We start from the raw sequence: 17,724 nt of genomic DNA on the forward strand, positions 1-17,724 counted from the left end.
CAAATACCCTTTCTTCCAATGTCTCTTCATGCTCTCCATCCAAAACAGAAAATAATCAAGCGAACTTCCCTCTCTCTAAAAGACCAATACATTAATGCCAGCTACGAACATTCACAAGTGCTAGTTTAAAGGCAACCTTTAAGCTCCAAGAATACTTATGGGTATCGCTGTTGACTCTCAAAGGGAAAAGATTACAGAAATTAAATTTCAGAAAGCTTTGCAAAAGAAGAGAATGAGTGGGAACTATTATCAGATCTGAGGGAAGTCAGATCTGGACAATCTACTTTAAGTTGCTGCTTTAGTACCAAGTTTCAATGTTATACCTTATGTGCATTTCTTAAAACTTTGTTTCTATATGCATAGAGTTTCTTGGTTGGTTGGTTGGTATTTTTTCACAGGACAAGAACTCTTAAGTAACAAGAGAAGCAAGAATGGAAGTCCGTGGCACAGGCTATGATGCTATGTGTGGGTTTGGGAATTCCCACAGTATGCTCTTGTTTTAGCAAATCCCACTTCCGCTGCAGGCAGCCACACTAAGCCATCCTTTGGCTGTTGGTGGCAGGAGGGGTGTAAATAAAAATGTGAGGTAGTTCTTCACACAAGAGGGAAATATTTGTCTACATAATACCCCTGCGATGTCTGACAAATTACTAGAGCATCTGCTTGCTGTCATCTATCCGTAAGTAAACTCTAAGCTTGGTATTAACTGAACTTGACAAATTATGAGCTAGTTGCAGTTCACAGGCCTTATTTTTTGATCCAGCCATGATAGACGGAGACACTAAAACCCCCAAAAATGTGAACCATAGAGACCACCAAGAACTGCAGAAGCATAAACATTCGAAAGCATATGGGGGAGCTGGTAAGAGCACGTAATTTACCAGAACTGTGCGTAAAAAAGAGTGAAGGCTGTGGGGATTAACTTACACTCTGCTCCCACAATTTAACTGTCACCTTGAAGGTTTAAAAAAAAAGATTTGAAGCTCTAGCATAATAGAGAATGTGGCAGGGGCTAGATAAAGGAAAATTAACATAGAAATATTGAGGATAAAGAAATCGAATATTCTGAGAAAAGCAAGAGTTGTCCAGCAAGAGTTGCCCACAAAAACTTTTAGTCTTTCCTACTTGGGAGTGTTGCAGTGTGCACATTAACAATGAATAAGAAATCCATTGTTGCTGAAAATATTTGCCTTCTATACTTTCTTTAGGCTACTGGACCAAGAATACCAGAAATAGATCAGGAGTAAAATTATAGTTAGGAAAGGGGAGAAAAAGTAAGGTAGGACATTAAAATTTTATTCTGAAATTATCTCTGGCCACGACAATAAAATTTAACAAATAGTCACTGAACAGTCTTACTCCTGTCATCAGCTGTACAATACATACAGTATCATAGAACTGGCCACTAGGATTAAAATCCACTAGAACATATTTCATGTTAAGTGGCGACAGCAGCATCTCACAGAAATCTTTACATACATATATACACAGTCCACATTCAACCATTTTCACATATTTTCAGTACACACAGTTGCAGCATATTACAGTCACGTGTCTAAGTTGTTGCTCGATGAAAACCCAAGCCCCTGCCTAGACATAACTGTAGCAGTTGAGCTGAGTATAATCACAATTAACTTTATATATGTCCATAGCAGGTAGATGCACAGCCCCTAAGAAACAGAGTTCACAAATACTGTTGTTTTTTTTAAATGCTACCACAGCATTATGTTGGGCAATATTAAAACCTTTACCAACTAAATCAGATTTTTTGTGTGTGTGTTTTTTAACATCTTCTGCTTACCAGAAATATTCTTGATGAAAAAAATTACAAAAATGAATGCTCTCTTCAAAATAATTCACACTTTTAAGATTCCAATATGGCCCAATGCTACTGATGCCTAAAGTGTTCCTAACATTCTGATGGAGTCCTTTAACCTGACTCCAAACCACCCATTAAGTTTAAAAGTGGCTTAAGTGCCTTGCACCCAAATTGTAAAAATCCCTGGCCATCCTCTCTAGAGCCAGGCACATAGAAAAGGAATGCACTTTGGTTCATACCAAATGCCCTGGGATTAATCACACTAGAAAATTAAATGGGTTTGAGGTAAATTTTTACAAATAGTCGTTTGTTTGTTTTTTGTCGTCTAGTGTTAGCCTAACAACAAAAAAAAAATGTCACTTAAAAAAATTCAGTCTGATGTTAAGATACAACAAAGACCATCTTTAACCCCTTAAACATAGGAATTCCCTGTGTAACTAAGCAATGGTTACTTTTCTCAGTGCCTGATGATGCTTCCCGCCTTATGGTTTCTATTAAGGCCTAGAAGGAACTGGATATTTAAGACAGATGTATCTTTGCAGAGGTGGGTTCCATCCGTACTGCCCAGTATTCAAAGAGTGAAAAAGAGGCCCAAAAAAATGCATGCCCTACAACATGGCACTCAGAACAAAAGGCACATTGTTAAGACTAAGGGCACGATTTCTCCTCTGTGTTAATCTGTCTCGCATCCCTGTTGTTCCACTGTTGTAGCGACTCACTTGCATGGTGATGCACACTCTGGTGGTGCAGGAAGCGGAGCCAGATGAGACTGCAACCAAAGACAAGACGGCACGGTGCTATTCCTCAATCTGAAAACAGCTCAGGCATCCCTCCCTAGACGCTGGTAACCTGTGAGACCAAGGGCTGTTCCCAAGCCAACTCCTAGTAGCCTATCAGAGCCCTTCAGTTATTTATGTGTTAAAATCGCAGAGATGCAACATTTTCCTCTTCTTGACGTTATAATTAAGCTAGACTTTTTGAAAAGTGGCTCTGTCACTAAACACTGAACAGGGTGGCTCTTGTGAATAAATTTCACTATTATTTGGGGGCGGGCAGGGAGAGCCCCATAGCGCTGCACATTCTAGTTTGGCTTAAAAGTTTCCGGTTACATTTGTGAATAAAGGAAGTCACAATGTTGACATGTTAAAAACCAGTTTTGTGTGGTGGGGGAAGACAAACAACATTAGCACATTTATGACTTTTCACATGAATAATCATTTCAAAGAGAAATTCATACGAATGGCAGGCTCAGGTTCATAGACTGATCACTAAACGTGGAGCTGAGACTGAACACGGGAGAAGAGCGTTGCAAAGGGAAAACAGCCTCTATGTTCTAATTTTAACGACCTAAAGGAGCTAACTATCAAGAGGCTTGTGGTTTTTACAAAGCCATCGCATCAAGTCTGACACTTCTTATGCCTTTAAGCCGAAATTTTAATAATAAATACATAATCCTTAAATTTTGTAAGCCACTGATTGGGAGTATCATCACATGAACATCATTTAAAATGCAAATTACTAACACATTGCGCTTCCACAGATTACACAGAAATGTGTACAACATGGTAAGGAATTTGACTAGGGGGAAGAAGCTGTAATTTTTAAATACAGAAGTACAAATTAATTTATCAGTAACACCCTTAAATAGTAAAGCAAACATCAACATCATTATCTTATTAATAAGCTAATCTTATTATTGTTTTTTTTTTTTGGCAAATATTCGTAGTATTTCCTGAGCATTTTTCTCCACCATCAACTGACAAAGCCTCAAAATAAGTAAAGTGTTTTGTTCAAAACTACTTTTTTTAAGTAAGAGAAACTCTAGGATTAATATTTTAAAAAAAAAAAACTTAACCGGAAACTTTCTTGGCCTCACTGGGGACCATGCTTTAAGTACTTATAAATCAATTTACAGGCAATACAATAATATCTGTGCATATAAAAGAGTATTTACCTTAATTTTTACTACCCAAACCTATTTCCAAACAGGCAGACATCTTTCTATATTTAATTGCACATACTAAAAATTTTTCACGTGCCTTGCAATTGATATATATCACTGCTCATACATTAGTGATAAAATACTGAAATTTCCACTGTGAAAATAATTATTCAGAGAAGAAAATATTCTTTTACTTTTAACTCTTACTTTTCCAGGTAAAGTGTCATTCTCACAAAAACAATCAGTGCAATCCAAACGAAAGGAAAATAAAAGAGAGAATGCAATCTCTGTGGTTCTTCTAATGATTCGAAGACTAAATCAAACCATTTAACTTGAGGTTGAACTTTTCCTCCTTTAAATTTGTTGTTCAAATTGGCCTTGCAGAACAGCCACAATGACTTCTGTTCAAAAGGATTTTAAGCCCTCTCCCCCACCCCCCTTTTTTTTAAAAAAATAAAGAATTGATACTTTCCCAGGCTAAGAGAACCCTACAGTGGCACTTGGCAAGTGGGAACTCATGCTAATCTGTTAAACCTTCTTCGGAACTGTGGAAATCCCCATCTTACGTAGCTAGGCTGCTGTTCTTTTTTAAATTGGAATATGAAACGATGGTCATAATCATAGCTGAAATGTCTCTTTTCTGTATTAACAGTCTGGGATATCTACTTGAGGGGGGGAAAAAAAGAACTAAATGCAAGCAACAGATGTGTGGTAAGAGAGTAACAGGAGAAAAGCACAGAGAGGGGAGGAACAGTTCATGGAATACATTTCTAATTTTAGGTTCAAGACCAACTCTGTAATATGAGGCTTCTTTACAAAACAGCTTGCTGATCATATTAGAAGATTTAGAGGAACACACACTTTTCCACCATTTATCCACCAGGTCTGGTTGGCCAGCTCTGAGACTGTCAGAATGCTAACTGGTCAGGTAAACCTTGGGAATTCTATTGTTTGAGCATGATTTACTTCAGAGAGAAAAAAAAAATCTCTAAGGTGCAATATTTCTTAGAACATCGTTTTCATCCTGACCATTCCCCTCCCTCCATAACTACCACCCAGATAACCTACGGAAAACAGAAGCAGGACATGCTACACCTGTGCATGAGTCTTGAGCATGGAGAGAGAAGGAGGTCTTTGGGGGCAATCACCCGGAGGAGAATATACTATGAACCATAAAAACATAGTAAATGTCTCTGACACCAATCTGTAGATGCATGGCAGTCATGAAGTGATCAATGGCCTGCCACTGATGTTTATTACTCTGCCACACCAAATACAGTAAGGCTCATTGTACTTTTAGAAGACAAAAAAACAGCTTCAGAAAGTATAAAAACTTAAAGCATTGTCCCCATGTATTTTATAAAAACAAAACAAATGACTTTTTCTTACATTAAAATAAGTGCTGAAGAGATACAAATGAGTCGAGTTATTGAGCAAATAAAAACAGGTCTGAGCTACTCCTTTGCAACCCAATAAGGCTCAGCCACATTGTATCTTTCAGATTACCAGCATCGGGGGACTCAGCTCAGCTAACAAGTTTTGGCAAGACTGTCCTCTGCTGAATATTCCCATTGGCATCTGTCATCTGTGCCAAATTAGTCCTCAGTTTGGAAGCGGAGCTGGAAGGTGGAGGTAACTTGGAAATGGAAGTGATAGCACCAGTGGTCTCAGTTATCCTTTTCACTGCCGTCTTCTCCCCGGAGGGAGGCTTCGGCAACCGCCTCCTCAGCCAGGGATGCCGCAAAGCCTGGCCGGGGGTCATGCGGACCACAGGATCCCATTCTAAACACTGTTTCAAGAAGTCAAGGAAGAGGGGATCATCACACCCCTTCAGTGCATTCCCCCACTCTCTGCTCTCTGGTGGGCCCCTCAGCTTCCCCCTCCGGGAACGGCCTCCGTTGAGGACCACAGAGCCGTCTGAGAGAGTCGTGACAGTGCAGTAACGGGGATATCCCTTGGAGCTCACAAAATTTTTGGCTCGTTTAGAAGCATCCAACAGTTTCTGGGAGGGCATGCCCAAGAGTTCGATCATACAGGCCAGCTGGTCCCCTTCATCTTCCCCAGGCAAGAGGGGGTACCCCGTCAGGAGCTCCGCTAAAATGCAGCCCAGGCTCCACATATCGATGGGCATGCCGTACCTGGCGCCAAGGATCACTTCCGGAGCCCGGTAAAAACGGGACTGAATGTACGTGTAGACGCGCTGATGCTCGTAACAACTGGAGCCAAAGTCGATCACTTTGATACCGCTTCTACCCTGCTGCTTTAACAGAATGTTCTCGGGCTTAAGGTCACAGTGGATTATTCTGTTTTTGTGCAAAGCATCCAAGCACTGCAGAATGGAGTGGGCAAACTTGCGCACCAAAGGCAGGCTGAAGCCCTGGAATTTATTCTTCTTGATGAGCTCATAGAGGTTCATGCTCAGCAGCTCGAACGTCATACAGATGTGGTTGCGGAAGGTGAAATTCTCCAGCATGTGGATGACGTTCATGGTGTTGTCCTTGTCCTGCTTCCGCAGGTGTTCCAGGATCCGGATCTCCTCCGCCGCCTGCCGGTGGAAGCGCTTCTCGTTCCGCACCATCTTCAGGGCCACGTGCTGGTGGACCTTGTGGTCGTAGGCCTTGACCACCTGCCCAAAGCTTCCCTTCCCAATGACCTTGAGGACCTCGTACCTGTAAGCCACGTGATCATGGGGCACCTGCACGTAGGATCCCTGGTCGTCGTCGTAGCCACCGTTGTTGGACCCACCTGTCATGCCCTGGCGCTTCTTTGCATTTGGACCCAAGAAGTATATTTCCGGGTAGCTGAAGATCTCGTGGTGCTCAAAGGTGGTCAGCTTTTGCATGTATTGCTTCATTGCTTGCTCGGGCGTCATGGGGGTGGCTTTCACCTTCCCCATGCCTTCCATAGACTTCAGAGAGGTGGAGCTCCCCTGCCGTCGATGGATGCTCTCCAGCTGCCGCTCTGGCACCACCGGCAACCCCGCTTTCCCCACTGCGGTAAGCCCATTCGGTTGTGTCGTGAGCACTGTCCGCTTGTTACTGTTATCCTCAAACAGCTGCTGCACCTGGATCTGCCCGTGGCTGTGGCTGCCCACATGGAGGTGATCATTCATTGTGTGCTTACTGCCACCAATCTGGAATGCGGAAAGGGAACATGAATAGAATGGAAGAGGCCTGTCTGTTCAAATGGGATATTTTATACGTCAGCCCCCCAACCCCCACCTTTACCAAACCCAATTTGGTTGGGATTTGCGGTCAGCATCGGGTTTACTAAACGGTCCAAGAGGGACCTCAGGAACACCGACAGGGACAGCGGGTATGATGCTGACAGCCTCTGACCAAACAGAGGAAATAGAGGTTAGCTGGCTGGGTAAGGCTACAAAACTTGGGATCCTGAACAAAGGACCCCGTACATGCTGCACCTAACAGACGAGCAGCCTGCTGTACATGTTGAGGGTCCTTAGAATAAATTCCCTGTGGGGGCAGAGAATATCATTCTTGCTTATCATCCGATACCTAACAGTTAGCACGGGGCCTGGCACAACACAGGCATTCCACTCAATCCACACTTGGTATCAAAATGGAAATAGGATACAGAAAAAGCATGAGCATGGAGACTCTCTTCTGGCTCCACCTCCCCCCCAGATCCTAGCACCTTTCCCGCCTCCTCTAATAGCTCCTGACTACCCCAGGGCAGGGACGTCTGTCTTGTCCATTTCTCTTTCTCCATTGTCTAGTTAGCTCTATTCTGAAAACACTGGTATGTTCATTCCGGTCTTCACTACTTGGAAATCTGATTACACCTAAGAAAGTGCACGATCCAGTGGCAGAGAACACTGTACTTTTAGGCTTGAGAGATCACCATGCCGATACACACTGCAAACCCCTAACCTATTTTTAAGTTTCTGGGCTTCACTAACTGTGATGACCATTTAAGGCCATTCAGCCCAACAAACCAACTGTTGCAGCTTTTTGGGCCTTCCTTTGGTCAATGGCTCAGCTCTCTTAAGAGCTGTATTTCTCTGGGCTGCTGGGATACTCAGCTTTTCTATTTTCAGGCACACATGCCATCCCTGAACATTGCTGTCTAAACAAAATGGATGGTGTAAGCCAAGGCCCCCCCAACCTCCACTGAGAATCTACTGGGATTTCTTTCTTTCTTTCTTTTTTTTTTTTTTCATTATCATTGCAAAGAGGTGAGGCGTGGGAGAGGACTAACAGCCAGGATCCACTCCCAGTTGGGAATTCTTGACACCTGACACAACCACCCACACATCTTAAAGCACCCTGCTAGATGGTTTTTACATGAAATCTTAAATAAAGATCAATTTGTCATTCACAATCCATCTCATTCATCCCACCACCATTCGCTGAGGTCTAGCCACATAAGTGGCAGTCCCTACCATCAAGCTTACAATCAGCTCGTTGAAGTCCTTTACCATCAGTATTTTTTTCTATTATCTCTTCCTAAGCCCTACCTTTTGGGCTTTATCTAGCACTATAAGCACAGAAGTGCTCTGCATATGTAATATATAACAATTCAGGAAACGGTTTGAGATCGCCTAGACCAGGGGTCCTCAAACTGTTTAAACAGGGGGCCAGTTCACTGTCCCTCAGACCGTTGGAAGGCCGGACTATAGTTTAGAAAAAAACTATGAACAAATTCCTATGCACACTGCACATATCTTATTTTGAAGTAAAAAAACAAAACAGCAAAAACACCCACATGTGGCCCGCGGGCCGTAGTTTGAGGACGCCTGGCCTAGACTATAAAATGAAATTCCAAGACCTTACTCGCAGACTAAGACTTTCAAATTTTCTTTCACTGACACATGCCATGCACAGTGACTATCTGAGCAGTGAGATTTCTCTCTGCATTCTTCCAAAACAAGTAGACTATAGCATAGTACTTGGGCATGTCTGAAGCGTGATTTCACAGACTGAGGGATTTTATTTCTCAGACAGATTTCTGGAAGACTTCTAGTTGATCCCTCTTAGTAAATACATAGATGATATTCCAAGCTAAGTGAACTTATCTCCTGTAAGGGTAGCTGGACAGGTTATTTTTTTTCCTTGTTCTATGCCAAAAGCAAGAAGTCCATAAAAATGGGGAAAGCCTTAGGTATATACAAAATTAGTACAGGTTTGCTCACTGCTGTTGTTCCCAAGCCTCACTCCCTGCACCCCTCTCCCCACTGAGGTCTTTTGAGCACCAGGGAATAAAAGGAGCTGGAATTGGAAATATCAGAACCATTCTCTTTAAGGTAGCATGGAGTGAGGTCAAAAGAAAACCTACATTACCAGCATACATGCTACAAAAAGCATGAGGTTTCATTAGGGACAAAATTAACCTTGGGGCTTCAGGAATTCCTAAAAAGATAGCCAAGTAAAACATTTTGAGCGCTTGAAACTGACTTGTTTTTGCAATAGCAATTTTAATGTTCTGCATAATTTAAAAAACAATCACCGAAGTTTAGTGACTAAAGAGAGCTTGCCCATTAACTTGATCACTTCCTATCTTTCCAATGGTCTTCTCTTGGTCTCCTCCACAGCATCAGTTCACCGACCTAGAGGTGGGTGCAAGAGTTCCACAGGGTTGGAGCCTCAACTCCCGTGGCTTCTCCTGGTTGATCATGACCGCAACCACCCAGGGGCTGACATCTGCCACAGCTACACCTCTAGCTCAGACCTGCCCAAGCTATGTCTCCTGAGTTCAAGACCCATATGTCCAAGCACAGATCAGCCGCCTTTCCCACGGGCAACTCAAACTCAACTCATAATTTTTTTTTACCAAAACTATGTCCTCCTTCCCTCACCCTCAATTTCTGATAAACAAAAGGCTTCACCTCCACATAGTCACTCAAGCTCTACACCTGGATGTCCTCCTCCATGTCTCACTCACTTTCCCAAGTCATCCTAAGTCTCTATCCCACACTGTCTCCCCTCACACTCCTGTTGTCTTTCACTGGGACAACTCAAACAGCCTAACTCGACCCCTTGCTTCTAAGTTTAGAATTCCTCAAATTTCTTCTCTCCATAGTACTCCTACAATTACTCTTCAACAGCGTCACTCTGACACTGCCCTAGCCTTTGCTCAAGGCCCACAACTGCACCCATTTCCACAGACAGTACAAGAACTCACAGGCAAAAAAACAAGATCCTAAAACATAGAGCCGACATGACCCAAGTCCTTCCAACGTCATCTACAACTCGCACTAGTCTCTCCAAAGGTAACAGAGCTGAATTCCCCAAGACCTGTGCAAACACCATTGTTTTTTATGCTCCTCTGCTTTGGGTGAAGTTATTCTCATAATGGTGAGGAGTCCAGGGATTTTCAAGCAGACACATGGGAAATGAGTCCGTTTCACCGCTGATTAACTGTGACCTTGGGCAAAGTACTTACTCTCTGAACCACAGTGCCCTTATCTGTAAAAAGGAGGTAACAAAGATACTTCAGGAGGGCTATTAGGAGGATAAGTAAGGTAGTACTGAGTAAAGGAGAACTATTATTATCATCCTTTCCTTCCTAACCACATTTAAGCAGTAAACTCCTCATCAACCCTCAATGTCCAGTTCAACTCTCACCTCCTCTGTGAAACTCCCTTTCCCTTCTACTGTGCTGAGATATTGGAACACATTTCATTTTACTGCGATTCTTTTACCACCTGATGTACCCACCCAGCTGTGAGCCATTCCAGGGCAGGGTTCCTCTTATCTCTTAAAGTCCCTATTGATAGAAACCCAAACATTCAGTAAGCACTCAGAGTTATCTGTTGAATGGAAAAAGGCATGTCATATGTCCTTGTTAACCCACATCTCTGAATTATTATTTTTTTTTATTCACAGATCTCTTATTTATATTTATTTATTTTCTTTATTGATTAAGGTATTACATATGTGTCCTTATCCCCCATTGCCTCCCCTAACCCCCACTCATGTCCTCACCCCGCTGGTGTCAGTGTCCATTGGTTAGGCTTATATGCATGCATACAAGTCCTTTGGTGCTACATTATTCTTGAGAAGTTACCTTTGTACCTTCCTAAGAAAATAAGAAGTTAACGCCCAGGGGATTGCAAATTGTCCCTAATGATCCACTTCACAAGATGTGAAGCTTGTAGCGCATCAGGGGAGACCTGGAGGCAAATGGCAGCAGTTACATAGTACCTGTAGCAGATACATCAACTAAACATGTGAAAGCAACATGTGGTGCCTTAAAAACTTTCCAGGTGTTAAGAAATTCATGGGAAAGGCGGACTTTGAGTCTTAAACTCTGTAAAACTCTTTAACATCAAAACCAAATTTGGAAGCACCATTAACTGGTCTATAAAGAGGGGAGGAGACCCTAGAAAAGCCAAAACATTTCCAGAACACATATGCCAGGACAGCACCATAAACTGAAGGATCCTGAGAACGCTCACTCGGCCTCATGAAGCCTGAGACGGTGGCTTCTTCCTGTTTGCCAATGCTTTCCTAGCACAGTGCCTGCCACATTTAAAAATGTACACTGAGAGAAGGCAAGTGTTAGATGCCTACAATGCAAGTGTTAAAATGGAGGGACCTACCACAGCCTTCTCTGACCACGAAATACGTATCAAAAATTAAGTAAGAACAATAGTCTCACTAGTTTTGTAGTTTTAATCTCTTCCTATGATCAAATGGAAAACAGGAGATATTACACTGTGCTAACATTTCTGGGCATTTAAAAACTTCTCTGAAGTCATCTTAGAAATGTTGTATAGTGTTATGGGAATAGAACTGAGTCCAAAAGATTGGAATTTTAGCTCCTCCTCAAACAACTGATGGTCTGTGCGGCCCTGAGTCAAATGTCTACTTCTTCTTCAAGTTATTACTGTTTTGAAAAGTATGTTTAATTCTTCTTCAATTCTAATTACTTCATAAAGGTAAACTAGCACCTTGAAAATGCTTTAAACATTAAGACACTTCTAAAAGTGATACCATACTAATATTTGGGAGTTAAAAAAAATAAGTATATTAATATCTCCCACACCACATGGAAAAAACAACAACCTAGTACTTAAAAAGATAGTTATTGGATATACTTTTAGGACAGAGATAAACAAAATGACTAAGTGTGCAATAATATATCCATGGAGATAGGAAACAAAGAGCAATGGACTAGATAAATTCCAAAGTTCATAATCTTTATAATCATATGTTTATCCACCTACTATGTTATTTACAAGGGAAAATATGGGCAGGCTCCTATGACAAGATCATTTTCCTCTCATTAATGCCCCTCCCCCCCACACACACACATACTCCTTCTAGAACAGCTTTTCCCAGCTGCAATTGCTGTGGAATTAAACACTGACAAAAACCTAAAAGCCATATGGGAATATAGATCTGCAAAGGTTCTTGCATTCATAATGAAATTAATACAACTTCCTAGAATTAGCCGTGTCAAGCAGTATGTCAAAGCTAGACTCAGGAGGGCCTGGCTTGGGCTCCAGCCTTGATATGAACTGGCTCGGGAATCTTGACCAAACCAGTTAACGTGTCAGTTTCCTCACCTGTAAAATGAAGGAGTAGGATCGCATAAACGACGTGGTCTTTTGATACTTCCCTGTTCTAGGAAATCTGCCATGTTGTGCAACTAAAATAAAAATTAAACAACAAAACCCCAAATCACACTTTCAAAAACCAAGCCTCTAATGATCAACAGCATACTGAAGCTCACAGGTAAGTTAAAACGAGGTAAACCAGACAGATGATGCCACAGCAAATACCAGTGCCCCTCACGAGGAGTCCTAAGAAGCATCCTCACATCTGCTCCTTTTCGGGCGACCACAGGCCACTCCAAGTTTCCCTAATCCCATGACACATTTCAACTGCAGAGAGGCTCTGACCAAGCAAAGCCAACCCTTATAAAACTGGAATCCAGATGCAAACCAAGTATTTTCCCCCCAAGTCATGTGATTACATCCACACATGGGAAAATGGATGTTATGTTCTCCAACTTGCCAGGTGATTCCAAATAAGCCCAAACCCTTAAAAACAATGGCAACTCCTCAAGTTAAAATGTCACTGTGACAAGAACATTCAACCGTAAGAAACCACCCAGCCTTCTGGCAGATTCTCTTCCACCACCGACGGTCCAACACAGACGAGTTCAACCTCTGTGTCTGGATGTGTCAGGAAAGACAAAGGAAGAGAGAAACGAGTAAGACGGACAATAAAACGTTTTCCTATGAAAGCTGTGCACATCTGTCCAGGTCTCAGAGGACAGACTCCACTCTAGCCATCCTCCCCTAACAAACAAGTTTCTCCATAATGCATTACCCTCAGAGCTACTCCTCTGGAGGCTGGAAAGGGCCCTTTCTACCGCACTCCACTTCCACTTGACAGAGCTCCATCCTTAGCAAGCAGCCCTCATCCAGAAGGATCCCAGGCAGTTCCTCTGGGAGATCCAATGGGAAAGAAGACCTTGGAAACCGCCACCTCCGCCAAGTGCACACCTCCTCTAGGCTGGCAGGCACCGTCCAAGGGCCATCACTGGGAGCTGAGAGCATGCCCATGCTTAAGTCCAATCCAGCCGGCCCATCACTGCAGCCACCAGTCCCGCAGGGCTCTCCCCTCTCTCTGGCCCTCAGAGGGACCCCAGCATCTATCTACCAGGTGCCCTGCCCTTCGCTTTCAAATATCCAACTGGGTGGCTTGTGGTTCTGACTGCGACTGCGGCTCTTAATGTTTGTTAACGTTAATTACAATTTCTGCTGTGCTCAAACCTGTAGCACTCATAAAACATGCTTCCACACGCGGAGGACAAATGAGGGTGCTCCCTGCTGGCTGGAGCCAGGCCTGGGAGGCTCTTTGGGGGATCGATTTTCCGGGCAGGGCTGTCTGGCTGTCCCCTAACACATATCTGTTTCTATAAATACCCACTACCCGACGTGGGGGAGGAGAGATGTTTACCCGGTCAGGGAAAGGAGCGCTGGGAAGCAAGGACACACACACACACACACACACACACACACAAAAAGAGGGAAGAGAAGGAAAGCAGCAAGGAGGGAAGTTCGGAGGAAGAGGAGCGCAGGGGTGGGCGGGCTCCGGAGGGGAAGTGAGGGGCCCACGCCACGAATCCTCCTTTGTGGCTGCAGCTCCGGGCTCGCCCGAGTTCCAGAGGGCGGCGTCCAGGGGAGGCCACTGGCCAGGGGCGCCCAGACACTGGCTCTTCGACCTCTCTTCTCCGGCGTCAGAACCCGACAAGTCCGGGCGTTTCATGCCCCGGCCCCGCCCGCACCCCTTCCCCCAGGCCGCCCGCGGGCGAGGGTCTCACCGTGTGGGCTGCAGCCGCAGCGTTGCTGGCCCGGAGGGGCGGCAGGGCGATGGGGGAGGGCGGGCCGGTCCCCACTCCGCTCCGGGGGGGGCCCGCTCCGAGCGCCGGGGAAGCCTGAAGCTGACGAACGGCGCTGTCCCCTCCTCGGCCTGGGAGCCACGCGCGGGAGGAGACAAAAGAGGGTCAGGGGGGGAGAAAGTCACCCGGACCCCGCGGCCCCGCCCCACCCCTCCGGACGGCGAAGCCCGCTCTCCTCGGGGGGAGGCACGGGAACAGTAACACCGGGCGTCCGGGACACCGGTCCCCGGCGCTCCCCCAAGGGCTGGGCTCGGGCAGCGGCAAAGTTAAGTCGGGCCCGGGTGCGCGAGTTCGCGACCCCGCGGGAGCCGCGCTGGGCACGGCTGGGCGGCCCACGTTGCAGGCGGCGCAGGCCCGGAGCCGGGTGGGACCGCTGGCCGGGGCGCCTCCGCCTCGCCGAGCCCGGACGGTGGGGGAGGCCAGGGACCCAGCCCGCCCGGCAGGGTCGCAAGGCTCCCCTCGGAGCAGCCCGGGGCCCGCGCGCAACAATGAGCGGAGCGAGGCCGGCGCGCCGTCCGCCGGGGAGCCGCCGCGGCGCAGACTTTGTTCGAGGTCCCGCAGGTAGCGGGCGCCCGCGCCACGAGGGCTGGCCCCGGCTGGGCGGGGGCCGGCGGGGCCCTCCTTACCGGTCGGGTAGGCGGCGGGAGCGGCGGCCGAAGGTTTCCTGGTTAACATGGCCGCTGGAGAAGAAAATGCATTTCAGGGCTGCCGTCTCCGCCGCCGCCGCCGCCGGTCCTGCTGCTACTTCTGGCGGCCGCCGCCGCCGCCGCCTCCTGGCCGCCCTTCCCGCAGACCTCCAGCGCCTCCTCGCCGCCTCGAGTCAGCTACTGCCGGACACACACAGCCCGCTGCATCCCCTCGGCGCGGGCCCGCCGCCGCGAGCCCCCCGCTCTCCTCGCCGCCGCCGTCCTCCTCTTCCCCGGGCGGCTGCTGCACCCCCCGGCCCGTGCACATGCCTCGCCCTCCCGGAGCCGCGGGCCTCCCCGGTTCCCTCACATGGGGCGCGGGGGAACAGGCTGAGCCGCGAGGACCTTCTCGCCCGGGGAGCCTCCTCCCGGCTCGCGCGCGCGCGCCCCCGCGCACACTCGCTCCGGCGCCCGCGCTCTGGGCGGCCGGGGAGGGCTGCCCCGCCCCCGATCCAGTGGCCGCCGGTGCAGGCCCCGCCCCGGACTCCCCCGAGCCCGCCACACACACTCGCGCACACCCCACCCCCACCCCGCCACACACTGGAGTCCCTCCTCCCACCCAGTCATCTGCATGGCCACCCCTCCACTCCCCGGAAAACTCTGCAGCCCTCCGCCTCTCCCTTCTGCCATCTGCACCGCTCCCCTGCTAGCGACCTTTTCCCCACCCCGGCCTCTCCAGCCCCTGCAGCCCCCCTCCCTACAGCACCACCTACCGCTGCTCGCCTCCCACCAGAATCGCTGCAGAGACCCCCCTCCTCTTCTATGCGCGCCCCCCAAATCCAAACGCATTTTCAGCTTTCTAACCTAATGGCTGCTCGCAAACAATACTGTCCCCCTTCCGTGGCTTAACCACCCCCCTCTCCCCAGTTTATCTTGTAAATAACTTAGTTGTGCCAGGGTCACCTCTGTAAGTCAAGCCCGGTGGAGGGTCGCAGTATAGCCTGGTGACCCCCGAGCCTGGGCGAAGGAGGGGGCTGTTCTCCCACCTTCACCTCCAACCGCACACACCCTCCCGATTTACTGACGCCAAGTGACCGCTCTCCAGTCGATAGGACGGGGGGAGGCTGAAAGGCGCGTGTGGACGGCTGCTGGGTAAGCAGTTGGCTGTGGGTTGCTAGGCAAAAATAAACATCAGACACACCTCTCATTTCCTTACAACTCCGGAGCCCTTCCCCAGCGCGGCCGCAGGCAGAGCCACACACCTTCCTCTAAGCTCTCTGCAGCAAGCGAGCGACACCTTTAATGCCTCTCATCCCCAGAGACAAGTCTCTCTCCCCAGTCCTTCCAAGACACGTGGAAAATTCCCCTGCCTTTTTAACTTGCTATCTACGGCCTCTCTTCCCCTTGCAGACTGAAAAACTGTTCGCCCAACTCACACGGTGCCCTGTAGTGTGTGGGGTATATGCCTTTGTCCAAAGGTCACAGGTTTTGTCACTTCAGCCTTTGAGGGGGCTGGGGCGGGGAAGAGCAGGCAATTCCTGGTGACTGGATTAAGAGCTATGCTGTGCATTTCCTTCCTGAGATATGCCAAGTTTCTGACGTTCTCCTGGGGACCTGAATCCTTCATGCTCTTTGCCTTGGGCATCTGCCAGCCAGCCCCTGGATGGACCAAGTTTGCAGGCCTGAACTAGTGCAGATTAAGATCAGAAGAAGGCCACCTCCTGTGGAGTTCCATCATCCCTATTGTTTGCAAATTGTCATAGCAACCTCCCAGAGAGATCACCCTTAGCTTTGTACAGATGTCAAAAAAATGGAATGTATCTAAGATAAAGTGTGACTCTCTCAGAGTCTCCAGGGCTCCTACAGGGGTATTAAAGATAGGTGGCATTGGCAGAGGGAACAGGTGCGAAATCCTCTTGGTGATCTCCTAATAAAGTAGAATCACACTGAAATAATCAATCTAATAATATGCTTTAATGATGACCTGATTCAACCCCAGAAAGAAATAATCCCCTTTGCCTATCATCACGGACTATCACGTTCACATTCACTTGGGGAAACATTTAATGTTCAGAATTAACTAACGAAAAGATGCTACCTAATAGCAGAGAGTAAGAACCCATTTCCTTACTCCCACTGTAATTCCACTATGCTTTCTAATATACCACCTTGGATTTTTAAGAGCCTCACATCATTTTTCCTATTTTCTTGTTCAAAACAGTTACTGTCATACCATTTTTCTTTTAAAAAATATTTTTTTATTGATTTCAGATAGAAAGGGAGAGGGAGAGAGATAGAAACATCAATGAGGAGAGAGAATCATTGACTGGCTGCCTCCTCTACACCCCCACCTGAGATGGAGCCTGCAACACCGGCTGGGCCCATTTTCCTTTTTTTTTTTTTTTTTTTTTTTTACCACTGATGTTCAAAGGAAAAATATTGAAGCAATAATTTAATTTTAATATAACCTGATGCCCCTTCTCACTTAAATTATTCTTACAATACTTCAATGGAAGCTAAGTACGCTAGTGCTTTTTCCATGAATTCAAATAATTCTATAAGAAATTCTGTAAGTTTGTGAATTATATTACTCTGTACATTAAACATTGTTGGGTTTGATCAAGCAATTGAATCAATATCCCTCTCCTGGGAACTGGCTTTTGAGGTCATTTCAGTATGGACATTCCCTTTGCTGAGACCACATTTCACTTGTGGTGACCACATTCCACTATCTCCCCTCCGGGTATGCATAAAGAAGTCTCCATCCAGAAAAAGCCCACCAACAGTCCTTTAAAAGCTGCTGACTCCCGTCACTGGGGGCTGGAGCCGTCCAGGCTCAGCCACCTGGTGTGCGGATGATCGAATTCATAATCCCTCACCATTCTGGCCTCGTCCGTTCCTCCTTCGGTGACCTAACAAACATGAGGACAAGGAGCTCTGGCTTTCTTGTTTTATAAAGGGAC

At 46.6% G+C, this 17,724-nt stretch overlaps 1 protein-coding gene across 1 annotated transcript; it reads right to left on the reverse strand.

The window, feature by feature from the left end:
- Positions 1-4,966: 4,966 nt before the first annotated feature.
- Positions 4,967-15,222, reverse strand: DYRK2 (dual specificity tyrosine phosphorylation regulated kinase 2). Its single transcript, XM_008148762.3, has 3 exons — positions 14,762-15,222; positions 14,058-14,206; positions 4,967-6,894 (listed from the first exon to the last, which is right to left on the reverse strand). Exons 1-3 carry the CDS (start codon positions 14,808-14,810, stop codon positions 5,287-5,289), a joined length of 1,806 nt encoding a protein of 601 aa, XP_008146984.1. The 5' UTR covers positions 14,811-15,222; the 3' UTR covers positions 4,967-5,286.
- Between the last annotated feature and the right edge of the window lie 2,502 nt (positions 15,223-17,724).

This window comes from Eptesicus fuscus, chromosome 7, assembly GCF_027574615.1.
Source record: "Eptesicus fuscus isolate TK198812 chromosome 7, DD_ASM_mEF_20220401, whole genome shotgun sequence".
NCBI lineage: Eukaryota > Metazoa > Chordata > Mammalia > Chiroptera > Vespertilionidae > Eptesicus > Eptesicus fuscus.